This window comes from Physcomitrium patens, chromosome 25 (genome assembly GCF_059467195.1).
Source record: "Physcomitrium patens ecotype Gransden chromosome 25, ASM5946719v1, whole genome shotgun sequence".
Classification (NCBI taxonomy): Eukaryota; Viridiplantae; Streptophyta; class Bryopsida; order Funariales; family Funariaceae; genus Physcomitrium; species Physcomitrium patens.
In genome coordinates, this window is record NC_143434.1 from 7,357,146 (window position 1) to 7,382,825 (window position 25,680).

General features: G+C 39.9%; 3 protein-coding genes across 7 annotated transcripts; all 3 read right to left on the bottom strand.

Annotated features, from left to right (window-relative positions):
* Positions 1-1,856: 1,856 nt before the first annotated feature.
* Positions 1,857-15,573, bottom strand: LOC112277514 (uncharacterized). 5 transcript variants are annotated; one of them, XR_002968406.3, is made up of 34 exons: positions 15,370-15,573; positions 14,796-15,031; positions 14,490-14,548; positions 14,122-14,264; positions 13,842-13,934; positions 13,575-13,657; positions 12,885-13,254; positions 12,462-12,632; positions 12,093-12,285; positions 11,639-11,804; positions 11,199-11,340; positions 10,556-10,859; positions 10,312-10,410; positions 9,841-10,073; positions 9,545-9,586; positions 9,151-9,248; positions 8,874-8,979; positions 8,454-8,592; positions 7,991-8,089; positions 7,670-7,825; positions 7,338-7,383; positions 6,962-7,035; positions 6,503-6,676; positions 6,097-6,224; positions 5,725-5,813; positions 5,246-5,401; positions 4,650-4,884; positions 4,442-4,530; positions 4,141-4,333; positions 3,783-3,968; positions 3,204-3,385; positions 2,847-2,952; positions 2,398-2,565; positions 1,857-2,166 (listed from the first exon to the last, which is right to left on the bottom strand). XR_002968406.3 is itself a non-coding variant. In XM_024509947.3 (34 exons), exons 2-34 carry the CDS (start codon positions 14,945-14,947, stop codon positions 1,934-1,936), a joined length of 4,902 nt encoding a protein of 1,633 aa, XP_024365715.1. In that variant the 5' UTR covers positions 14,948-15,031; positions 15,370-15,573; the 3' UTR covers positions 1,857-1,933. The 5 variants fall into 5 exon arrangements, 3 of the variants coding, with proteins under 3 accessions (XP_024365715.1, XP_024365717.1, XP_024365718.1); XM_024509947.3 differs by having other exon boundaries at positions 3,209-3,385; XM_024509949.3 differs by having other exon boundaries at positions 3,209-3,385; positions 14,796-14,980; positions 15,370-15,509.
* Positions 15,574-16,611: 1,038 nt separating this feature from the next.
* LOC112277313 (uncharacterized) lies at positions 16,612-18,709 on the bottom strand. The gene is made up of 3 exons (XM_024509455.3): positions 18,355-18,709; positions 17,424-17,742; positions 16,612-16,933 (listed from the first exon to the last, which is right to left on the bottom strand). Coding segments are annotated over exons 1-3 (573 nt in total). The 5' UTR covers positions 18,608-18,709; the 3' UTR covers positions 16,612-16,932.
* Positions 18,710-19,549: 840 nt separating this feature from the next.
* LOC112277312 (protein HIGH CHLOROPHYLL FLUORESCENCE PHENOTYPE 173, chloroplastic) lies at positions 19,550-25,452 on the bottom strand. Its single transcript, XM_024509454.3, has 15 exons — positions 25,198-25,452; positions 24,082-24,362; positions 23,656-23,934; positions 23,161-23,373; positions 22,722-22,926; positions 22,343-22,418; positions 21,926-22,061; positions 21,633-21,737; positions 21,366-21,464; positions 21,140-21,229; positions 20,946-21,011; positions 20,742-20,798; positions 20,467-20,544; positions 20,146-20,193; positions 19,550-19,961 (listed from the first exon to the last, which is right to left on the bottom strand). The coding sequence occupies exons 1-15, from the start codon at positions 25,334-25,336 to the stop codon at positions 19,890-19,892; spliced, it is 1,944 nt and encodes a 647-aa protein (XP_024365222.1). The 5' UTR covers positions 25,337-25,452; the 3' UTR covers positions 19,550-19,889.
* Between the last annotated feature and the right edge of the window lie 228 nt (positions 25,453-25,680).

Consider the following 25,680-nt stretch of genomic DNA (forward strand, 5'->3'; position numbering starts at 1 on the left):
TTCTTATAATATAAGAAAGTGTCTCCAAACATATAGGAGATATATTTCTATAGAAAACAACAAGGCTTATCAAATGTAACATCTAGACACTCTTATCTTGGATCAAAATAGAAAGGTGCTATATACAATGAATAATAGATTGTCTTTTTGAAACCAAAATAGGTTTTGGGAGATTTTTTTAAAGTACTAAAAGTTGATACAAAATTGTGTCCATTTTTCCATTTTCAAACTAATAAATAAATAAAATATGAGCATTAAATATTCGAATAATGTTTATAATATAATATTAAATACCACCAAAATAAGTGAATATTTTTTTTATTAGAAAAATAATTAATATTAAAATATGACACATTATTCTATTTAACCACACTATATTTTATTTTATTTATCATTATCACCATAATTTGATACTTTTTACTTTTGAAAAGTAAAAAATCTAACAATAAAAATTTGGCAAGTAAAATTTTAGTGATTTGTACAAAAATGTAGATAAAGTTGTAAAAAACCAAATAAATAATAAAAAACCAATGTAACTTTTTTTAAAAAAAGATCACTTCTATATAAAGCTAGTAAGAAGATATATTTACTTTATTGTAATACCTAAATTTTAAATTCTTGAAACAATTTTGATTAGTAAAAGCTAATGTAAATCATTATTAAAATATTTAATCCTTTTATATATTAGTTGCAATTACTATAGTCAATAAATATTTATCTTTTCTTCTATATATCTTTTATTAAGCTTTATAATGAAATTAATATATTAAAAATAAAAATATAATTACTACTTATGAACTAAAAAAAATAAAAAATTAAAATAAAAATAGTCTTTAATTTAAAACAATGCAAAAATAAAATAGAATATTATCTATATTAACATAAATATGATATTAGTAAAAATATACAAGAACTATATGAATTTTTTTTAATGCATCAAAACTTGTTTTGGCTTTTTATTGATAATATCTATTAAAGCTAAAGACCAATTATTTGCAATTGGATAGTATAATACTAGAAGATACAAGTTCAAGGATCAATATTTAAAGCTTTTTTGTAGAACAAAGAATCAACATCCAATATATTCAATTTAAGATTTGTTATATACAAAATCGTAAGATAAATACTTAAATTTTCTTAACCTTCATGATACCAAAGTAAACATAAAGATTATCAAGAAAATCATATTTTTTTTTCAAATAAATCTAGTATTATACTATCCAGTTGTAAATAATTGGTCTTTAGCTTTTATAGATTCTAAAAATCCTATATACAACCTTTGAATAGAACACAAATTAGAATTTGTTGCAAATACTAATTGACAAATCTTGGACTTTATTAAGTTATAAAATAACTTTTTTGCTTTTTATAAACTCACTTCTAGGAAGAAATGTAATATAATGAACATCTATAATAATTAAACAAATAAAATTAAATAGAATTAGATAAAAATATGTAAGAAATATCTATTTTAAAAAAATAAAAAAATATTCTTTAAATAATAACTAGATCTTTAAATTCTTATAGATACACAATATGATTGTTGAAACTTGTTTCATAAATTTTCCACTTTTAAGAAGCAAAGTTGAAACAAACTTACCAAATGACTCCACTACATGCCTAAGCTTCCTTATGAAGCTTTCTAAGGGGATTTTTTTATAACTAATATTTATGAAAGTAAGATTGAAGCCATCATTAGTCTTCATCAATGCCTTTCTTGTATTAAACTCTTGATTTAATTTAAGACTAAAATTTCTTAGTATATAGCAATATTTAGTTCCTTAGTTTGTAAATTATTTATATTTATATAATACTTTCAGAAGGTCAATATCAAATTGAATTATATATTGGAATGATTCGAGAATAAGGTACAATGATTTATTTATTTTTTAAATTAATACACTGGAAGAATGTAACGTGTACAAAAAATATCTTAGGTATGACGGTAACCCATACAATCAAAACGCTTTAAAATGGCTTGCAAAGGAATAAAGCGTTGCAGTGGGCATCCACGAGGAAGTTCCCGAACAGCAAAAGAAAACTCCAAGGATAATTTCTCCTCGTGGATTCCAGGATTCGTCTCATCTTTAAGAGAAAATCGAGCTTTCAAAGCACCAGTTGCAAATCTCTCTGCAAAGGCAATTGCTAAATGCCAAACGTAATCACCTGCCATTGGTGCAGCACTCACTTTAGAGCGTGCAAAAAACTGGAAGTCGTAAAACTGAATGAAGCCAAAAACCATTAACCGAACATTACACAGATGTTGCAAAATCATCTGCAAAAAATGTACGGAAATCTAAATTCGTTTGCTACAACAAACAACCAACACCCTCGATCGTATGCAAACAATACTATCAAATAATGCAACATATACAAGCAGCTCACTGCAACACTGACCTGCAGGTTTGTACGCTAGGTGAAGCAACAAGTCTTTCAATAGCTTCATATGCTTGATGGTGACTTTAAGGTCCAGAGCTAGCGCTATCAGGCATTGCATGGCACCTACTACTATCTCCTCGGACGACTCCGCCTTGGCGAGTGTAAAGAGGAGCAATGCGACTTCTTCTGTAAATCCATGGAACGGCAACCCAGGTATTAGATGCCAAAAACGCAATAAGATGGTACAAATACAAGATATGTAGTGATTCACCAAATTGACATCTTCACATGCATGAACTGCAATTTATGATGGTTGGGGCTTCACACTAATCCTACAGAGGGGTTGCATACTGGTACAATATTTTTCCAATTGACAACTGATAGTGCCCAGGTAGATTTAACGTGTATTATCAATAAAACTACGTGCACTTATGCGGACATTCAAAGCCTTTTGAGGAGAGTTAGACCTGTAGCGAAATTGTGGGGTGAAACTTCACAAGCAAGTAACGCCACGCGCAAAAGTGCCTCGACATGCTTCAGCTTCGGTTCTGAAGATAACGCAGCACTCTCGCTCTACAAATGAGATCAAATTGTAAATATCAACATCATGCATACAAAAAAGATGCGAGATTATTGAGCTTTAAGGATAAGTGTGTTTGGTTATTTCATAATATAAATCAATGACAAAGAGACAAGGCTTTGATTTAGAAATGCCCAGGTGACTAAGAAAAGTAAAATATATGAATATTGATGTGGTGCATTCATTTGTATCTTTGAATGTAAACACTTAAAATTGCAGAATGCATGGTTCATTGAAATAGAACCTGACCTCTCCGCCAGCATTAAGATTCAAGATTAATGCCTTCGCCTTTCGGAAGAGCATCACAACAGCGTCCACAGACATGGAAGCGGTGTGCGATTCATTCATTAGGACAGGCATTAATACTCCAAGAAATGCTTCTTGCTCTTTGGTTGGTTCAGCATGGACGACCCTTTTACACAGCTCCTTCATGAAAATAAGGAAATATTAGATACTGTAACAAACCTAGTCTAATAAAGTTAACGTCCAATAGTTGCTAGCGAGGAAGGTCTCCACATCTTATGTGTCTATATTTGCCTAACACAAACTACTCAGGTACCAGAGCAACGAATCCATGAGCATTATTGCCAATATCGAAATTCTACTATTCAGTTAAAAGAAGTAAATGATCCTTAATTTACAACAGAAAATATAATGACCTTTCGACGCGTTTTGTTACATGAAAAGATTTATCACTATTTTGAACAGTCTCATCTTCGCACCGTCATTTATGAGCAAAATTCTGCAGTAATAAGTACCCTTCACGGACATATACATAACGCTGAAAACAATCAAGCAAAAGTGGGCCGAGTTACTAAATTACCAGAGCCAAGGACGAGACAAAATGGTGATGATGTTGATGGGCAACTACAAAATAGTATGCGCTTCTGCGCACCCCAATGTTAGTGCTCCTCAAACAAGATATGATTTCTTCGACACTCGTGCTATTGCTCCCAAGGAAAAAATCACTTGGCACGTCATCAAACGTGGTCGTAAGATTTGATCGCGCCTGCACAGCACAAGGACTAGAAGTTGAGGATGAATCACAGAATTTAAATATTGCACCACAGCCCCGAGGGTAGTAGCACGAAGAATAAAAACGATAAGACGGGTTTTTTATGAAAAGAATACAACTGGCACGCAGAATAAACATCTTCCACATATGCAGCAAATGCACATACATCCAGTGGTAACCACGCTAGAAGTCCATCCAAAATTCCTCTCCTCAATGCTTCTAATGAGCTCTTCCAGACCAACTCTTTCCCCTCAACTTTGCTTGCTTCCATCAACTCTGTGTCAATCCTCTTAATCAATCCATCCCGCATCATAAGAGGATGTAAGCGACATATTGCTCTAATATGTTCTAGATTCAACCTGCAAATCATTCAGCTCTCATTAATAATACTTACAGCATCATCACCCAACTTCTAAAACGCACACTATTGATCACAAACCATCTGATATCTATATAGAGAGACAAACCTGATGTTCATCTTGCAACACTGGAGAAGCCAAGAAATTATGGAGTGGTATAAGCTAGGATTCCTTTCCGATGGAGCAAATGCCTGAAGCTGTCCACATGCATACCTCCCTTCAAAACTTTGATTTAGACATATAGAATTACTGAAAAGCTATATCGATGGAACAGGAACTGACTTTCAAGTGTTAAGTTGTCTTTCCTGGTCAATACCTGGAAAATCATCTCCTCGCAGGAGGTGGAACTCTTTTGCACGCATGTCTGAGCATTCTGGTCATCTTCAGGAATATTACTACATGGATTTGGTTCACATGTTACCAAAATATGACATATAGCTGCTCTTTGATCTGAGAAAGAGACATTCAGATCCATTCGAACACCGTCTACATTGTGGTTTATTGAATCCAAATCTCGATGCTCGTAGATGTTCTTCAAGACTGTCAGAACCCTAATTACACCAAAAACGAAAATAAAACACAAAAATATACCAATTACCTAAAATTTAGGCGACAACAAAATGACAGTCTTGGTTCAGCTTGTATACAACCGTATATCGTAACAAATACTCTTTTAGCATGAGAAAATGTGTGAGTTTTTGAAGGTTCTTGGTTTAACATTTGAATGACGTTTCTCCAAATTGCAGATTTCTAGTTATTAAATCATTGCGGTATCTCTTGCTACCAACTTGGCCTTTATCTGTGTTTTCATCAAGGACATCCTTGAAATTGTTTTAGTAATCACGAACACCAAAATCGCACTTTCCAAAATGAGCTTAACGTGCGACGTTAATCAGACAATAAAATGCTTACTTGCTGCACCAGAAAACCACTCCTAGAACGAAAGCTGGCCCAAGTAGCATACGTTGATGTCTTCGTACCCATTCATTCGGTGCTAGCTCAGCCGCCATCTCATTAGCACCTGGTGCGAGTGCTTTTGAGGTTATAGCATCGAAATCTTCTACAATGCTGCACAATTTATCAACCACAAAGCATTTTCAGACGTAACGCTTGGTGAACTAAATCTTAAAAGGAACGATTCCTCCGTTCATAAAGCATAGGTGGATTCCAAGGAAATATGCAATAAATTTCTTAGAACTGTTAGGACATTCGACAAAGCTTATGCTCTGTGGTAACTGACCATTTTGATGTCAACGAACTAAATACAGCATCGCATAAGATAAAAAGGAGGTCGTTATTGGAAACTGGTAATTTCTTCCAAGGAAAGTGTCACATAGTTATCATCACAAAATTGAAACTATTCAAAGGAATAGAAAACCAGCCCAACTCACCTCTTCTTATACAAATTAGATTCTTGAAGGTGTGAGAGTACTATATTGCGACTTTCAGGTCTGCATGACGCAAAAACCATGGAGAGCAGCTGACAATAAATGCAAATCAATTTTCAGTAACAGTTAAGTCGTAGCTACAAGATATTCCCACGGTTCAGTAATGAACGTCATGAGGCAATTTCATGGCCTATGCTGGCAAGTTCAACTTGGTACTGGCACTGAAACACGTGTTCAACGAGCCAAAATATTTGTCAAATAATGACCTTAAGTTCTAAAGACTAATTCAGCAGATAAATAAAAGAGTTAATAAAAATAAGAAAAAATTTGAAAAGTTCCCCATGTCACTTCTCAGGAAAAAGGAAAGTAGCTCACATCGAGCAAAGAACTTCTCGAATGCGAAGACCGCGAAGCCGTTCCTACGCTCGAAAACATATCAAGCATCGTGGATTCTAGACATTCGGCCATCGCTTGGGGTTTAAGGTCCGTTGCTGTCACCACGCCTGTGGTACGACCACAATTAATCTCAAAAACATTACCAAGATTCCTTATTAATCGAGTAACCTTACTATAGCTTAAACAGCAATACGGGACATAATAGAGTAAGAACAAGCCTGAGCTTCAAAGTAAAATCATTACTTTTCGTGTTGAAATGTGGTAGACTTTCCATCCAAACATACAAGACAACACTTAAGTCACAAATAGGGTAAAATAGATCCAGGTCTGAGCTTGATCAAGTGAGAAAATGATTGCAGGCACCGGTATCAAATTAAACATGTACCTCTGAGACAAAAATCGTCCGTATCCTGAAATCCTGTAAATTGTGCATCTGGTCTGCTCTGAAGATGCTGACGGGCTTCCTCATAGATACGGCGAATCATCCCGGGTGAAACTGAAACCAGATTTTCCAGCAAATCTTGTGGCAAATTACAGAGCAGAGTAGTGCCATGGAGAACTGCAGTTATAGTGATTTGTTTAGTGACCACCTCTAAAAAAATATTTATTTAACAAGAAACATATCAAAGGGGCTTTGCTAAAACACTGTCTAGAGAAGCAACTACTGGAGCATTTCGTGTATGTATACAGATGTTAATGAAAAATAAAATGCGAAGCCACAAAAGTGCACTCTCAGCAACTCTTATTCACATTCGAATAATAACTACATGACAGCTAGAGAGGAATATAACTTTTTACATGCATCTTAATCACCAAGTTCCAGCAGATGATATAGTGCATATACCACACTCAGTCAACCGATCAAGCAAACTGCCTCCATGGAGATATACCAAGCTCCGTGGCTTGCCCCCAGCCAACCTGCACGATAGATTCTGACTGGGGTGAACACAGGATGCATGAGCTGAACGATACCAACATAAAAGCCTATTCAACTCTGAATAAAAGAGAGCTTATTATCCAAGACAACCAAATCGGCAAGAAACTAAAAATCGCAAATTGACTCTGAGTTCATTCAAAACCATTGACAACATCTAGTTACAGACTTCTAGACCATAAAGGATTCATTCAAGCTGTAGGGGTTCTCAAACACAAAACCTTCAAAACTATTTGTGTTAGACATTAGAGGTGTGTCATAGCTTGGTAAGGCATGCAATAAGAACCTGAACTTCTCCAAGAACTGAAACCACACCTCAAAAATATCAGATCCTGCCAGCAACTCAGCACAAATCAAGAGAAGTCTCGTAAAATCGAATTAGAAACGAAACTAACTATTAGATGTGCAACATCCAATACTGCAGAAGTCAGGACCCTTTCACTTTGCCTACGATGGACATAAAACTCTTGATATACCGAAAACGAAGAAAGAAATTATCTTTTATCTGGATTGGACAACTAAATTGCAAGCCAAAAGACCACTACATAATAATGAAGATGCCAATCCAATGCTACGACCATCATGAAAGACAAAAGTTTATAAGTAGAAACTACAAACCCCCAATCGAAAAAGGTTTTGTAGAAGATTCCAGTATCCCCTCACAAGCCACTTGAAGAACCGTTTTGTTCTGACATAAACTTGCCAGATTTGGTATCTGAGAAGGATGCTTGGCAAGGTATGACACAAGAATTTTTCGATGCGAGGATATAGTCTCTGTACAAATCGGTTATACTCAGCCTTGATACACACTGAATGTGTTATAAAGAAGAAAAAGATATCTTTATGCAGATAATATTCAGAAACCCTACACCACTATGAAAACAAGTAAATGAAATTCCTGCTATGCCAGCAAAACACTTTTCGAATGACATCAAGTACCAGGTGGTGCCTTCTGCTTGCTGCCAGTGGCGACGCCCTTTTTAGGTCTTCCACGTTTTGTGTCGTTGAGACTCAAATAGATCAACAAATACTTCTCTACTGTAAGTGAAATTGAATGAAGGAATGGCATCAAGTAGTTGAGGAATAGGAAACTTGAACAAATTCAGTTGTGTTGTAAGCAATCTCGTCAGATATCACTCTTAATCCTCATTCACTTCAATCTACAACGCAGCACTGACAATCGACTACGAACACAAGGATTCAGATGTCATTGTAATGATTGATTTTTTCACTCCATACTCATGAAAATGTCAAAAACCCTCAAGTAATTCATGTTAGCTTCAGTACCTGCAATTCCTAGAATGAACCTCACTTCATAAATCCTACATTCCAATAATGGTCACCTGGTCACATGAAAAACACTTTACTGGCAAGTCATCTTGGCAAACCAGAGAATGGATACAGCTCACCGAAGATCTACACAACGCCTCTACAATCCACTCAGAATCTTCTCTCTCTGTCTCCAAAAAATTTCTAGGGAGCAAATTGGTGGTGTAGGAATTCAATCTTGGACGTTTGGCAGATCGTGCACCTTTACCAGCCTGAATTCGATGACCACGTGTTAGAATGTTATGACTTTATCCTCAAGTAACGCATTGCAATGTCCCACTTGAGCACTACAGACCTTAGCATGCAAACTCGAAGGACTAGCTGAGATTATGCAAATGATGATTAACAATTGTGTTGCTCTATGTTTCTCTATTTTACTGAAGCGTTTATTCATCACTGTACAGGAAGACAAGCCAGTCTCCAGAGGTAAAACAGAAATAAGCTATCCAGATTGGATGAAATACTAAGTTGCTATTGAACAACCCAAACTGACCTCATCATTCACTTCACGCTCCCAAAGCGTATCTTCTTCTTGCACACGCAAGGCTCGTCCTAGTGCTGACAGTCGAACATTTAACCATGCATCCACGTACAGAAACCTGAAATGAACGTTGTAATTTAGAGAGAATCACTGATATCCAAATACTCGAGATTGAATGTCCACCACCATTGGTTGCTTGTAATATACAATATTTTTTGGCAGATACAATGAAGTGAACCATGGCAATTGAGGAAATTGACATGTCATACTTAAAATAAGGCATTCTTACTTGGTATGAAGTGCTGAAACCCAAATATATATCCTTTTCAAGGACTCATGATCTGGAAAGCACTTTTTAGAAATAGCATTTGATACACCAAGTACTTTCTGCTCATTGCAATAACCAGTCGCACAATATGGCAATATGTATTAGTCATGAACTTTAAGCACAACGGCTGTGTAGAGAACTCCTTCTAAGTTCCAACGGCCATCTAGCCTAACAAGACACTCTATACATAATAACCAACTACAAACTGGATCAGTGTGACAATAGTTGAGGCTAAATGGTAATTGGCAGTATCGTCATCAACCGAATTTTTTGCAGATAAACATAATTGGTCTCTGTCAGAGAATGTAACAAACAACACATAATAAAGCCAGTTTCCTAAGTAGGAGATTATCACCTCTGTCCATTTTCTCAGTTCCCAAGCTAGAAGTCGACGACCCTGTAAATTATACTAGAATTCAGAAGAAAGCCCAAGGAGGATTCGCAGATTGGTTAAGATATACAAATGTGAAAATAGGATAGGTTGCGCTGCTTCAGCCAGGATATATCTAGCAAACAACAGTTCCTGATACGCTTCAGGTAAATTATATATTGAACCTTCCAGCAATAGGCACAACTGTTCTAGGATAGTGGCCTTTCCAACAGCAAAAACAGATAACATAACGTTCAGAGTAACAACAGGAGAAGACATACTTCGATAGAGGCTACTAGCCCGGCTGTGTCCGCAACTCCTGCCTCCCGAGTAGAGATTTTTCCAAAAATTCTAGCATTAGACAATACTCCAGATTTCTGTATCATATTCGATTTTGTTTTAACCATCGAATCCCACTCACCAACCAGATATCTGAAAGAACCACAAGAAAATGCTGCCACCCGCAAATAGAGGACATCAAACCGCTCCTTCCAAGAGTCAGATTTCTGCAAGACTGAGTGACAACCAGCGTAAGTATTCAATTTTACAAGACGCGACGAATACACTGGAAGTATATCCAAAGTGATGTATTGAGATACCTTTAAGACGGTGAATCATAGAATAACCAAGAAATACATACAAAGAGCATTCTTAATATATATTTTCTGATACTAACATGTAAATGAATGGACGCGGTCTGATATTCTCTTGAAATTTGCACACTAAAGATATCATGGGCGAATCAAATTTACCACAATGATGAATAGCAGCCATATATTCATCTTCTTGTAATGCGCACAAGTTCAGCTCAGCGCACTTGAAATCTTGAGATGAAGACTTCTCGCTTTTACCTGCACAATCACGTTACAGGTACAAAGCAGGTCAATGATGCATGCATAGGCTGGTTCATCAAGAAATCGAACATTGCCCGATGGATATCAGCTACACATTCAATCGTAAGAACTTAACCACGTGGTTGAAGCAAGACAATCACACCAGGCTTCAAAGAGCTTATAGCTTCAATTTTGCTGCCTGATTCCAAAAACATCATTAATGGGAGGATAAAGCGCGGCTCCAGCTTGACGACCTCGAGAAGTTGATCCATGTGCAATTGCAGAAGTGGAAAGGAGCTATTATCTTTAGACATATCATCGATAAAATCTGGAAATTGAGGACCAAAAGTCTCCAATATTTCTAGTATTCGGTGGTATACGAATGAGTAAGAACAGCAGCTTATATGACTCAACAGAGCTGGCCACACGACACTCTCCAGCCTCCACTTGGACTTCTCAGCCTGTTTCTGTATTTACAACATCAGTTTTTTTAAATGTGATGTCACCACTGGTTGAGGCGAATCTCATCCTCAAAAATACCAAGTTTCACAAATGACGTCGAAAGATTGGAATGTCACCAAGCGCTTCACTTGTTAAGGCGGATTGTTATTACCAGAGAATGATAATTAATATGATAAGGAATAAAATTTACAACTTAACATAGAATGTTCAGAAAACCAAAGCATCAGCCTTTTTATACACAAGACCCTGAAAAGGAAACCACATTTGTCTCGTAGGTATGGTCAACTACAGGCTGCTCCTAAAACTGAAGTATACCTACACAAACGAGGAGCAAAGATGCTTACAAATGCTTGGTTTTGCAAACGATCGGCTCCTCCTGAACATTTACTCAGTAACGTTTTTTTCTCATTTTGGACCAGTGTGATGATAGTGCTGTCTATTGCTTGGAGAGGCATCTGCTCTTTATGAGAGAAGGGAGGATTCATTCTGCTCGAACAAATTTTTTCAAGAGTCAGTTCAAAGGATTGTTGAGTAACGCTAAAAAAGGCATATATAACGACAATTTTTCGTGAATCAACTCATAAAAGCATCAATTCTAAATCAGAAAACTGCAATTCAGTATCTGAAATGAAATCAAAATAAATATGGTAGACCACAAGGTTATTAACATTAAGGCAGAGCATACAAGTCTGAGTATATTCTCCGCTGTCCAATGAGGTGGTACATATTAATAATTACCACAAGTCCGAAGAACATGGAAGATGATTGCCATCAAAGTACCAACCTGTCGGAAAGGGGCTCGTCGGACGAATCATAATATTGAATAGCAAAACCTTCCCTCGAAGTCGATGCAGCTAAGAGAAGATTATTGAAAATTAGAAACCATGTATTGTCGCATAATTCCGTCGAAGGTTGTCCGATCATCCAGATTAGCAGGGCTGCCGCGTTATCTGCGCACTCCAATCAGTGAGTGATGTGTCTCCAGTGATTGTTCTTACTACTGCTCTGGGGTAAGTTAATTCCAGATAGGTTGCTATATACATAAATATTGCTAGTTTCTTAAATTGGACAAGGCGAGTTAGAATAATCAACTCTCCGACAGCCTTTCGGAGAGTTAAATGAACCCGTTAACATATAAAGTATTCAAGATCCAATTACATACAGAAAATGATCCATATAATGCTTGCTTTGTATGAGGTCCAAGTAGCCTTTTACAAGGAAAAGGCCGATGAGATTACCAGTGCATTTCCCATCCTGTTGTAGACAGCCACAACACTCGGCTGCGTTGCCCTGATGTCTGGTATTAGAAGCTGGAAGAGCTTGTTTCAAATTCTTTGACACATGACAATGATTACATGTTCGAAATTCTTGAGCGAGAATCTCCACCAGAACTGTTGCCATTCCCAGTGTGCTTGCATCTGTAGTTGATGTCTGGATGTGCAATAAAACCAGTTGGTCACTGCACGAAAGCTTTACGTAACAATCAAGAATTACAAATTTTCAGAAGACCTCTAAAGAAAACAATGCACTCTGCAATACTAAATGAGAAATTTTGAACTGAGCTTTATTGGAAGGAAAATGATGATAGCATGATCAAAACCACATACCTCAAGAAATGTTTTATGACGACTCTCAATCTCCTCCACGCTACCCTTACTGTGTGAGAGGAGGTCGTGAAGCCATGTCCAATGATCCGGACTAAGTGCATATTCGGCAAATGGGAGCCAGCTGTAGCATGACGGTTCGCCATCAACTTGAAGACTGCTTGCTATAGTCACCTGTAGATGTGGACCACCTCTTAGTGACGTACATAAATTACACAGAAGCTAGAGTGTAGTAATTCAGTGGTCTATAAAAAAAAACAAAGCACCCGTAGACTCATATATTTGTCTTAGTATGCAAAAACGGACATGACGTAGACATTCAAGCAAAAATACGCGTTGATTGTATCGGCAAGCAAGAGCCATGGTCGCCATGGTCAAGGCTACTGAAATCTATCCTACAGTATGTAAGGTAATATTCGATCTTACACTAAGATCATTACAAAGCAGGTCGATCAATTTGTCCCTCCAGCGCTTTATTTCCGAGTAATATCTTGAACTCCATATACTCATTTTCCTGAACGGTATCTGATTTGACAGGGCGAATCTGTCCTCGATCTCGTCGAAAGAGATTACGAAAGGCCAGAAAAGAAAAGCAATGTCTAGTTTCTTGATTAAACTCGCTGTGGATTGACTCTCATTGCCCACAACCTTGCCAGCACATTTTCTTAGCAACCGCATGTACCACTTTATGGCAGGTGGTAAAGTCTCAACCTCTGGAGGAATTCCTTGAGCCATCAAAGAACTGAGATGCACAAAAATCATCTTGTGTAGAGGCTCCAACAGAACTGAAAGGCAGCTGATTTTTCAAATTCGTGGGGCAACGTGTTAACATAAGTAAATGAGGTGGTCACTATAAAATTGGGTTTATTTTCACTACGGATGATAAAGGGCACGTGATGGTTACCACCAACCAGAAGGTGCTACTGCTTTGTAATTCTGATTCGACTACAACTCCAGGATACTAGGAAAGCACAAGCAGAACTGCACGTAGTAGTGAATCCAATGATTACGCGTACGTCTGTTGTCCCGCTAACTCCCTTCGAGTATGTAACTGAAAATGTGGGAAAAACGCAAAAATTATCACATGCCACAGTGCACAAGAGTACGAGATCTTACTTAGCTCCATGTTGGACAAGAGAATCACGCAGGGTACCCAAAATCTTTTGTTCAATGAAACCCAAATCAGCCACCTTCAGATGCTGCACAAAGTGGTCATGAGTCTGGCTGAGTACACATGATTATGAAACTTCAAACCAACTATGTCGCAACCACATCCCCAAATTACATTAATTTTCTGTAGCCAAATTCATGCACCAGTTATTCAAAGCGAAACTCTAAGAATTTCCGCACACAACCGATGTAAAGTAACTGAAGGTGACTCACCGCGCAAAGACGACCAACGACGAACTTGGCAACGTCCCACCAACCCTCCTTCGCACATTCCGAAAGAAGCTTCACTGTGTTTTTCACAGAAATCTGCACCGTCAATGCTGGTCAGCTACATCCAGTACCTTACAATATGGAGATAATACTGTCGAGTGTGTCCACAATGACGTTGTCTCTCATGCTATAAAAATCTGGTAAACGTACAAACTATAGAGTAGTACCAAGTAGGCAGAGATTGGTGAGCAAGGCAAGTTTAGAATTCGCTCGAGTTAATTACTTCATCGCTATCGTAGTGCAGGAGGATTGCTCGAAGGGCCTTCCTGCAACCCGCAATAGGAGGCGCCTGTGATCCAAAACTTTTCTTACACAAAGCCTCTACAACCTGAAGTTGAACTCGGCTCAAGCCATTTTCCCCCTGACCTGCAGGACTTGTCGTCATAAGATACTAACAACGTGCATCTGAAACTTCATACTAGGAACACCAAGAAAATATACCACACTTATGTCAATTAATTCCTTCACTGAGGTATGTTATGGAAGAACACAGCTAGTGCAACAATTTGAACCATTTTAACTCATAAACCAAGAAACCTACGACGAGTGAGAATGCAACCCCTGTAAAGATTGAACCGGATGAATTTGCACCTCTTGAGAGATCCTGCAAGGCAAGAAAGCAATGCAGTTCTGGGGCTTCAACCACCACTCTGTATTCACAAGTACCAACGAATGATGAATCTGTGACACTTGAAACTGAGTAGCATGGAAACAATTCAACAACCAACACAACCCTACTGAACACAGTAAACAAAAAAAAAAAAAAAAAACAAAAACAAACAAAAAATTCGTTGGATCCGAAAATGAGAAATGGGGTGAGAAGTTAATGGTAAAAGACAACTTTCTGAAGTTCAAAGTTTTTTTAAAATATAATTCATCAAGGCAGTGGCCTCTTACAGAACACGATCTTCAGGCCGGCATGCTGAAAGTCGCTGTAGGAAGGCTGCCAAGTCCGCATGAAGCAGAAGGGCACGAGATCGGCAGCTTGGACTAAGAAATCGAATATCTGGTGCGAGCTCCTGGTATACACGATCCAAGGCGCTCGCCATAGCTGCCCCAACAGACTATCCTCACATCCTCATCTACATTGATGGCACATACCCATTACCATCATCCTCAGCAGAAACACGAGACTGAAAATCATGGAAAAAGAACAGAACTCGAGAATCAGAAACCAACCTTACAACCGCACCGAAATACATAATTCCAAATCACTGCTTAAAACCTTCCAAAAACCCTTCCATTCGCAATCCCAGTCTACCATTCAGCGTGTATGCCCAGAATTGTTTTCAAAACCAAACAACGTGCAACGTAAAAATACAACGCAGAAAACCCTAATTTCCATAAAATTGATGAATCGTGGTTGAAGACATTGCAGCAGACTCCGCAATTCAGTTCTGAAATATCTGTCCAAATTTCTTTAAGAAAACAATGGTTGTCAATGTTGGGTCCGAAGAAAAATGTAGCTTACCTACGAACCGAGAAGATTTTCTGGCCACAGTGGCATTGCAACGCCACCTCCAACTTGGAATGTAACTTAAAACGTGCAGCGATGTGGGGAATCGTGGTGAAGCGATCGCACTGCGGCAGTGAAGCTGAAGCAGCTCGAATTCCCCTTCACTGCCTCAGAACCCATGTCCACTTGAAACTGGCCCGTACATGTTGCATAGTTCCTTCATGCGCTATTTTGGGAAATTTTGACCTTCGGGCTTTTTAGAGCTGAAAATTTATCACAAAAACAAACTTGATTCTAGTCCCCTGTGCTTAAAATTTTAGTTCTTTTCATGAGCTATTACTTATTGTGTTAAATACATAAATATTGAATATGGCAAAAAAATTATCTGAATGAGTAGAGAAGAACTTTCTGTTGTACTGAATATGGGTATATCCCTTTATTTGTTCCTTCATTGGAAATTCTTTCACGCTCATTGGATGAACTGTATCAACATTAATAAATTCAAAAATCGGTCACAGCAGTAATTTGATTTTCCCACAATGGATGTATATTACTAAAAAATCATTTCTCAATTCCATTGGGTTTCGAGTGAACATGTGGAACCATCATACTATATTATGTAGTTCACAAGAAAATGATCCTCAGTTGTGATTAATGCTACAATAGAATTCTTATAATTTCTACAGCTAAATTGTTTGTGAAAGAAAATAATAAAAAACGAAAACAAAAACCATCGTTGGTATTATTTTGCATCAATCAAAACTCCTTTTGGTAATAACGGTTATCATATTCTGAATGCAAAGTGGGACTTCATGTCAGTGATTTATGATTAAAAATTTTTGAGACTTTGATTCAATAAGCTGCCTTCGCTCCGAACTCGGTGCTTAGCAAGACACTGCTATCGCAAAGCATCCAGCAGCTGCAATGTCATGAGAATAGTGTTGTTGTATGCAACATTTGGACCAAGTTATAAGTCATTCATTACAGCCAGTTTATTGCTACAAGTAAACTTGTTACAAATGTTACTGTCGCTTTATGCCATCTGTCAATGTCATTGCACCATAGTCTACTTCCATCCACTCGTAGACAAATTTTTGCTCTTTGGTAGAGAAATCAAGTCTGCCAGCTAAATCAACAGTTGCTTCACTGTGCTCTTTTAGTGTATAAATTGAAAGGCTAGGCCGGCCTTAGGTCTCGAATGTTGTGTACATCAAGGTTTAAGAGTTGAAGGAAAACTCCAGAAAAGAGGCTTGCAAATTGAGACCATCAAGGCTTTACCAGGCAGAAATAGCCAAAAGTCTTTCATATGAACATGCTCAAGGAAAATGAACGAAAAAGACCAAAATAATCTACATACACAAGCTTTTCCCGCCTTCATGCAGGGCCATCAAACACAAGGAGGTATACAAGAATATGCGCCTCGAAAAGAACCAGGCTTGGCTGCAACTACTAGGTTGGGCCATCACAAAACCTCATGAAGACATTGATCGTCATCAAATTCCCCCTCCTTCTACAAGCCCCAGATAAGGAGCCGTCTTCCTCTCAGTGTGAATCTTGGTACAACTTTTGATACTCAAATCTGATTGAAGTACAATCCCACACACGCGTCAATTTCTTCACCCACGTATCGTTATTTAATAGAAAATACACTGTTCAGACTTGAGTCCAACTCCAGTTCAGAGAAGATTGTTTATAGATGCAAACATAGAAATGAAAAGTACACGAAAAGCAAGTAGGAAGAAAGCGATAATAATGAAGGAGAAAGGAAAACTAAAGAAACTGAAAATCAAACAACTCCTCGTTGAATTGTGCAAGAGGGAAAATACTCTCTACTCAGAATCAAGACACTAGTAAAGAATAGCGCCTGTGAATTTCAACTGTTCTCCATTGTAAAAGCAGCAGAGATGGCTTCAATAAGGATTCATACAATACGACAGACTATTTATAATGCAGTTAACAGTAAAGACATTGCATCAATGAATTCTTTGAATGAGGATATCTACAACTTTTCCCTCAAGAAATATGTCGACCACAAGCTCCTCCCCTGGATGAAAAATCAGAAAGCTTACCAATTCAAGTACTTCTCTAGAGTTGTGGCCAATGTAGACTTGGGCACAGCTCCAATAACGGTATCCTTCTTCTCTCCGTTCTTAAAGACCATGACGGTGGGAATGCTACGAATACCATACTCTGTGGCGATGCCGGGGCTCTCATCTGTGTTCAGTTTCAAGCACCTCACCTGGCCAGCGTATGTCTTCGCTAGCTCGTCAATAAGTGGGGCAATCATGCGGCAAGGGCCACACCATGGTGCCCAGAAATCCACCAGAACTGGGATTTTACTCTCCAGTACAAGTTCCTTCCATGTAGCTTCATTGACAACCCCTGCAACTGAAGGCCACGAGAGAGTTGGAATAGTTGTGCAATGCACTAATCAAAGCAATATTGTCGTTTCAAAACAAGGAGCACATCAGAATTGGGTACCCGATTGGAACAACAAACAAAAATCTATAAATGAAATTTTGAAGTACACACTTGAGCAGATTATCTGTCATACTACTCACCTTCATTTCTACAAGAAAATCAGAAGATCTTAAAACTATCAACTCAAACATGAGAACTGAAGTACTCGTGTACCCCAGGTGTAAAGAAACTAATGCGCAATCAGGCAATCGGAACCAATAGAAAATCTGATTCAGGCATATTGCTTAATTCAGTTAGCCAGCCAATGCAGTGACAAAGATACACCTACATTAAAACGAATTCTTAAAATACGTCGACTTCTTGATATATTGTTGATACATCGCCTAGTTACATGATGTAGATTAGATTCTTAGGGTAAACAAGATTCTGAGTCAATGGCATCACATCATAACCACTCAAAGTGATCTTTCTCAACTGAAGAGAAACATCGAATTATGACCTCGGCATCGCACAACACAGACGCATGCAGTTCCCTTTCTGCTAAAACTAAAACTGATGCAAGCCACACAGAAAACATACCTCCAGTGACAGTTTCTTGAGCTTCGCAGACGACTCCTCGCCTCTGAGACCGAACAGAACCCTGTGAAGCGGCGGACGAGACGAATTTCGCCCTGGATGGGCCAATTCGAAGCCCACGCGCAACGGGCAGACACCGCACATTCATGCCCACAACGCAGTGCGAGCTGGAACTCGACGCCGAGACCGACGAGGCGACCGTCAGGGCCAGCTGGACCGCGCACCCAGCCACCCCTGCGTCCAGAAACATCGCCATTCCCCCTCCGCTTCGCTTGATAAATTCTCTTACTCAAAATTGGGGCAACTCAGCGACCGACAAGCAGCTCTCGGAATCAGCAACACTGCTGGATTGGGATGGGATGGGATACTCGGCAACCCCGGCAACGTGTGGAATGGCTATGGGGGAGGGGACGGGGACGAGGGGCCGACTCTGTGGCTACGAAGGGGGAGGTGCTGGGCTGTCGATGGAGGTCGTCGGACGGCTGAGCGGGGCCCAGAGGATGGATAAGCGATTCTGCTGATGAGAGGCACAGTGGATGTGGCATAGCCCCGCAGGGGCTAATACTGATTGCTGCGCTTGTTTTGTCTGATGGTTGCTTCGTCCTGCCGTGAGTTGAACACGCAGTCAGCTTTCGAGCTCTACTGATGTAGTGAAAGTTCGTGACGGGCTTCCCACTTCACATTTATTGAGTAGCAAGTAGCGCTGATCGAATTTCTTCTGTGGTGAGTTGATTTTCTTCTGCAGTTGTTGTCGTTTGTAGACTGCTGACATCCGATTCTACAGCCAATTCTTCAGAGCTTCTGCTACAATTTTGTGTGTTAGTTAAGATCTAAGATCGCATCCAGGTGTTTAGCGACTACAAGGACATGCTACGGCAAGGTATGTGTTCAGCTTTGGGGGAGAATGGTTAGAGTTCCCGGAACGAATCAAGCAGTTTGGCTGTAGACGGAGACTCGTAAACCACCGATTTGACTTGAAGCGACTATGCATCGATATTGGGTGTGTGCTCTTCCATCTGATTAAGCGGGTAGGCAACACGGCACTGTTGTGTAGTTGCTATATCTACTGTTGACGAACTAGTTTTTCCAAAGCCTCAAACAATACCCTAGTTGTGAGGCAGTGTGGGGGATCCATCCGAACAGGAAGTATTTGCTTTCTCATTACCAACAAAAACCACATTAGGGCCGACTCTTGGTATAGATTCACACCTTTGGATATAAAATACTTGCACTTCGGAGAAAAATTACAATACCCAACGATCATAATGTTTCCTACCATATCTGTACTAACAGGGTTTAAAGTTACATATGGCTAACCAAACTGAAGACCTTTCAGGTGCTTAAATCTGTAAAAGAATCTGTTGGACATCTTACAAGAAATACACGAAAAACAGCTGTATCCTAAGAAAGATTGACAGCTTCGAATTCTATGCAACCCGAACTTTGAGAGTGAGCTTCAAGGCAACAGTGTCATATGCGCAAAAAAACTCCAAGATAGTGGGTCCTGCACATCTAATCGACAAATTTTGACTTCGTCTTCAGGTGTTTGACTCAAGAACAGCCAATGCTGGAGTTAAATAATTGTTCGATTTGTCTGGTAAATGTGCTACCTGCACAGCACAGGACATCCTTGATATTAAACTTTATTCTAGTTCTACCTTCCTTGATGTTGAGAGCGCAGATTAAGCGTCAGCTCCAATCAGAAATGAAAATGAACCATAGCTTAATTTAAGGTCAGGACATTCACGACCACATTCACGTTACGAAGGAAGGAGAAAAGGGAGGATATCTCACCAGCTCATACAGGCCAAGACCCTCCTCTGCTGCGTATTCATAACAAACCTGAAAAGCGATATCGAACTAACATTACAACATGATCCAATCGACATGTAACAGTGACGACAAAACTCCCTAATCGGTTACGAATATGGGTACGCTTAATGGTGAAACAACAGCTATTAGCCATCAGAGTAAGAAGCGAAATCTATATTGCACCACCGCTCTATGTACATCACAAATAACCTGTAAATACGACGTAAGCTTGGTTGAGGACAATTGGAGACTAATAGAATTATCAACTACGAAATCCGTAGAAGTCAAGGGTATGCAACTTACATCAAAGCTCTTATTGCGAGCAGTAGGATTGTGCAATGCTTTCACGCAGACATCAGCCACGTCCGCACAGCTTATGCTCTGAGAGTACACGCAGATGCAAATCAGTCCTGAGTTTCATCGGTTGTCACCACGAAAACACAGGCAAAGAAGTATTCGACAGTCGAGTTAAGGGAATTTGATACGCAGATAGTTCGTTAGAACTGTGTAGAATTTGATATGCTAGCATGTGCATCAACTTAAGCAACGAGAGTGTGTTAACTAATAGAGATAATAACCTGGGTAATGCGATCGCCTTGATCGAAAACAAGGGCTTTTTGGCCTCCAGGCTCTTCCTGTATGTACATGGTAAGTACGTCTATGAACCTTTACATTTCTTCTATGTAGATCAGGAACAAGATGTTCCAGGTGACATCAGATGATTGCCACAGGAAAAGCGAGAAAGAGAAAATAAAATAAAATAAAATAAAATGCTGCATTACCTGGAGGGTTCCAGGTCGTATGATTGTGTAACCTAGTCCTGAATTTCTCAAGGCTGCTTCTCCAGCCTACAAAGCCATTCCGTGATCAAAGTTAGTAACCAGAAACCTCAAAGCAAATTTCAACTTTCACGATTCTCAACTAACCACCAGCATAATGATGAATAAGTTGCAGTATTCACTAGAATTGACTTTACCTGCTTAGCTCTTAAAACCTTTTCCTTTGCATCGTTTGGAACTCCTGCCCCTGAACATGACACAAGTATGAAATCGGTCTCTTGACCACCCTACATCAAACACAACAAACACAACGTCAGAACCATCCATACAGGTGGAACCTGCATGTCACCATCAGATGCTCAAACATCCACTAGCGAGGGAATCCAAAAGCTACCCAGATGAAAGGATACCACTGTAACTTACTGGCAATGCTTTGATGTAGTCGAGTATAAGCTTGAAACTGTTATTCTGGCCTTCCTGGGCAGGGGTCAAGGTACTGGCTGGACGATTTGCTGAAGATTTCTGTGTAAGATGAGGGAAGATGTTAACTATCGTTTAAATATGACTAATAGTTTGAGTCGCCAAGATTCTGCCAAGAATGTACAGAAGCAAGAAAACAAAAGATCTTATGAAAATTGTTAGGCAAAGCAGGACGATTAACTAAGGAAGGGTTTTGCAATCATAACCGACCTGCCGTCTGGGCTCAAATCTGAAAGCAAGGGTGTGCACAAGGAAAGGATCCAAAGGAGGAGACTCGGGATCCATTGGACGAAATGAATTGAAGGGTATCCTAACCTGCTTGGAACACAAGCACACGATTAAAATGCAATCAATCGACACAGTTTCCAGTGCGAATTCTAACCTTCAGAATTAATGCTGTATGGCATAGAACACCTGTCAGATGATAAATACGAAGATTTTCGATAGAAGAGGAGCCCAAGTAACGGCCATGATCACTGGAAATTGATAGTCGTATCACTCACCCGACTGTATCCCAGTCGTGTGGGAAAACGAACGAAGTATTGTCTGGGTTTGGGATCATCCTCAGAAGGATCTGTTTCAAGAAGAAGTGTATAGGCCTTGCCATCCCCGCAGACTGATAGAACCAACCCTTCGTACCTATTCAGTTCCACAACCAGAACTAAGTTATGGATACTCAGCCCTCTAAAGCTAATGTAAATCGCTTAGGAAGAACAGAAGACTGCTTTCTACATTTGTGTTGTCTTAGTTATAAAAGATGAAGGGAGTGTAGCCTCAAAGCGCAACTACACCTTTTGTCTCACACCAAAGTCATTAGTCTACATTTGAATAGTCCACTTCAGAATCCTAGAAGGTCTTGGTATCAGAAATTTTCAAAGCAAAATCTAAGCATCGACTCGACAACTGGCAATTCATTGTACCTATCGAGTGTAAGCCCAGGAGGTAAAGAGATTCTCTTTGCCAATTCGACATAACCTCCTCGTGTGAACACATAACCTAATGATCAAGCCACCCCGAAGAGTCAGGAACAGTGTAGATGTTTTCAACTCAATATCCAATGAACCATCCAAAAACACGCAGACATGCCTGCGCAGTTCTGTTGTATATATGCATGCAGATACTTACAAGAATCTAAATGAGATCCTCTAATATCAACTACAGAGCTTCTCGGATAGAACTGACGGATTCTAAGGATTCTATTGACCTGGGTCAACATGAATTGAAATTTAAATCAAACTTATAAATTAATATCGACCACTTTTCAGATCTGAACTGACTTCGATAAGTCAGTTTGCGTACCTGAAAAGACGGCATTTCCATCCTCGCTGACCTCAAATTGGGCGTCCATCCCACCGTCATACATTCCAGCAATTTCATCTGTAAAATAAAGGCCTTCTCTGAGTTCCCATCCATCCGAAGCAGTAGCTTGGTTGAACTTGGCAATGGTTAACTTGCTCTTGCTACTACGCCCTGCCCTCGTTTGGGCCAGTTTGTGGTTGTAGTCCTACACATTTGACAAGTGAAATTCCCTTATTGCTCTCGTTCTCCATACACTCCACGAATGAAAGCAAACCACATGAACTATAATTTTTTAACATACGAGGAAATACTTTAGATAGTAAACGAAACATTTGAAAAAAAAATTGGATGAAATGAGAGGATGAACAGAAATTTTAAATTATGCAAAGATGCAACAAGGAATGTTGAAAACCAAAATTCACGAGCGACCTTAAAATACCTGAAAAGCTTTCGAGAGATTGTAGACACCCTGGTGATCCACCCTGCTCAAATCTCCTGTAATTGTGGATCTTGCAGTGGCGCAAAAGACAATTTTGTTGCACCCTTCGACGGCCTCCTTCAACGTGGCTGGATCTCCAAGATCGCCAACGATAATCTGAACTGAACGGGGGAGCTTGTCCAACGTTTCCTCGTCATTCTGCCTTACTACAGCCTGAAATCAACGTTGACAGTAATCTTAAATGAATACACATCGATTACAATCAGAAACAAGAGAACCGCTCAGTGCTATGTGACGGTGCCCGGCAACTGCGACCCTACAGGCAAAAGGTGCATACCGAAAGACGAGTGCCTCAGGATTCGCAATTTCACTTTGAACAAAGTCTGTTTCGTTCCTACTACTCCAGAGGGTTGACAATGCCGTACTTTATTCACCAAATCACATCCAACGTTCAGGAACATACGAAGGCAATCGGACAGGGAATCATGGACGCACTTTCACTTTATAACCTCGAAGCTGCAGCTTACGAACAAGAATGCGTCCCACACGCCCGGTAGCACCAGCAACAAGAACGGTGGTGAGCTCTGCATTTGGAGTTTGGAAGTCACACATTGGTCCTCCAACTACCACTTTTTCAAAATCGTACTCATCACTAGGCCTGGAGGCACTCGTTAGCTGTCCAAGATTTGTCAGTCGTCGCCATGCAGCGTCGAAAACCTGTCGAGTTCGCCTTCCGAGTCCAACAGGATTCACATCGTCCAGAGACAATGTCACCTGCATTCATCTCCACACTTCAGATTATGTGCTCACTGGCATTTGATAGATAAGCGAGGTACCTTAACCACCAAGGCAGTTCATGTAATCCTTTCTCACATTCAACACGATATAACTTCGGGAGCATGCTCAAAGAGCAATACCAACCTGGTCGGCATCATCTTTGCCACTGTCCTCAGATTTCAAACTCGATAAGGTTTCAGTCACTTCAGGTTGCTTTTCAGAGGCTTCATTGTCATCGCTTCTGTCCTCTGGTTTAGATGATGCGCTCACACGAGAGCCATTGTGAACACTTTGCGTTTTGGTTCCCGCAAAAGAACAAAATGCGCCAACTCTTTGACCTGCGAACGTGCTTCTCAGACTACAAGCTCCACATGGTCGCACTGCAATTTCACTACTTGCCGCCCCTGAAATCGCAGCCCGAGCTACTGCAACAACCAGCATCAACTTCGTACACAGTATCAGCGGGATGTCTCTGTGTGTATGTGCGTGTGTGTGTGTTTGTATGTGCGTGTATGGTTGTTTGTATGTGCGTGCGCGTTCCACCAAATTCAGATGATGATTAAAACACAGCTAATCGTGAAGATGGGATAGCTTGGTACATCCTTCTGCATAAATCGTAGTCTGAATTCCTTTATAATATCCTACATCTACATTTAATGGAGAAAAAAAAAAAAACATTATTCAAAAACGCGGAATTATTCTGAGTTCGAATTCCTCTACATTCCCGAGACACGCTAAGGAACTGCATTATCATTATCGAGTACCTAGATACAGCGTAATTGCACCCCAGATTTTGGCTGTATGTGAAAAGATTTAGGTCTTGCCGTTAATGAAATGAGACGAAGCCAGCATAAGAGTCAAATCTCAATTCGAAAATTCAATCTCAGATCATCGTAGAGTGAAAAAACCAATATCCAGTTACTCTCGATATTTTATTCGTGTCAACATCCCTCTATTGAAACTCACTTCATACAGAGAGCTCTGATTATGTATCTTCCCGCAGTTAATCTCAATCTCCTCAAAAATTCGACTCTTCAACCCTTAGAGAATTCGACGATGCTACCGCAGAACTCGATTACCGATGTGACAATCATACAAACTTCAGCAACAGAGTACAATGTCCAACAAATCCCTGATGTATCCGAAGCGATCAGTCCTAGTACTTAAATACCGCATCATCAACGTCATCGTCAACAGACCTCCAAAACGAAACAGAAAAAGAAAAAAAAAAAAAAAAAAAATCAAGGAACCGGAACGCACCAATACCACAGCGCACGCCCACGGTCCCTAAACGCGACGAACCCGAGCTCAAACCCGAGGTCGCAGTCGTAACAGAAGAATGCATAGGCTGAACCGCACCCCGCGTCCCCGCAGCTCCAGCGTCCACCAGCAACGCCATCGCCGGGCACTTCACAGCTCAATTCTAAAACACTAATTCCCGGTCTGTGCAGCAATCGAAGCTCACATTTGACTCCACAGCGGAGAGACGACCAACCTGGGGCAAGGCAGAAATCGATCCATGGAACTGACTGCCTGGCCCCCAAGCACAAGCGGAAGCTGAGTGTGGGGCTATGGCGGGAGACGCCAGGGCCGTGGATCGGGGCTCCCCCGACGGACCAGATGAGTCTGGCGCTGGATAGCGTTTGCGTTATGCAGCGGAGGGGCAGAAGGAGGAGGGGCCGTGAATGGACATGGCTCCCCCCTCGCCCTCTCTCTCCCCCTGCCCGCGCTGCCATGCCTCTG

What these genes read in the sequence shown, in the direction of transcription:
- LOC112277312 (XM_024509454.3), bottom strand. Translation starts at nt 25,336, where the DNA reads ATGGCGTTGCTGGTGGACGCTGGAGCTGCGGGGACGCGGGGTGCGGTT. An exon ending in ATCTCTCGAAAGCTTTTCAG is followed by an intron (nt 22,927 to 23,160) that starts GTATTTTAAGGT and finishes TCAAATGTGTAG; the next exon opens with GACTACAACCACAAACTGGC. An exon ending in GATTTGAGCCCAGACGGCAG is followed by an intron (nt 21,465 to 21,632) that starts GTCGGTTATGAT and finishes CATCTTACACAG; the next exon opens with AAATCTTCAGCAAATCGTCC.
- LOC112277313 (XM_024509455.3), bottom strand. Translation starts at nt 18,607, where the DNA reads ATGGCGATGTTTCTGGACGCAGGGGTGGCTGGGTGCGCGGTCCAGCTG. An exon ending in TCAAGAAACTGTCACTGGAG is followed by an intron (nt 17,743 to 18,354) that starts GTATGTTTTCTG and finishes CGTGGCCTTCAG; the next exon opens with TTGCAGGGGTTGTCAATGAA.
- LOC112277514 (XM_024509947.3), bottom strand. Translation starts at nt 14,947, where the DNA reads ATGGCGAGCGCCTTGGATCGTGTATACCAGGAGCTCGCACCAGATATT. An exon ending in TTGTCTCGTCCTTGGCTCTG is followed by an intron (nt 3,386 to 3,782) that starts GTAATTTAGTAA and finishes ATTTTCATGAAG; the next exon opens with GAGCTGTGTAAAAGGGTCGT. An exon ending in ACCCCACAATTTCGCTACAG is followed by an intron (nt 2,566 to 2,846) that starts GTCTAACTCTCC and finishes ATGGATTTACAG; the next exon opens with AAGAAGTCGCATTGCTCCTC.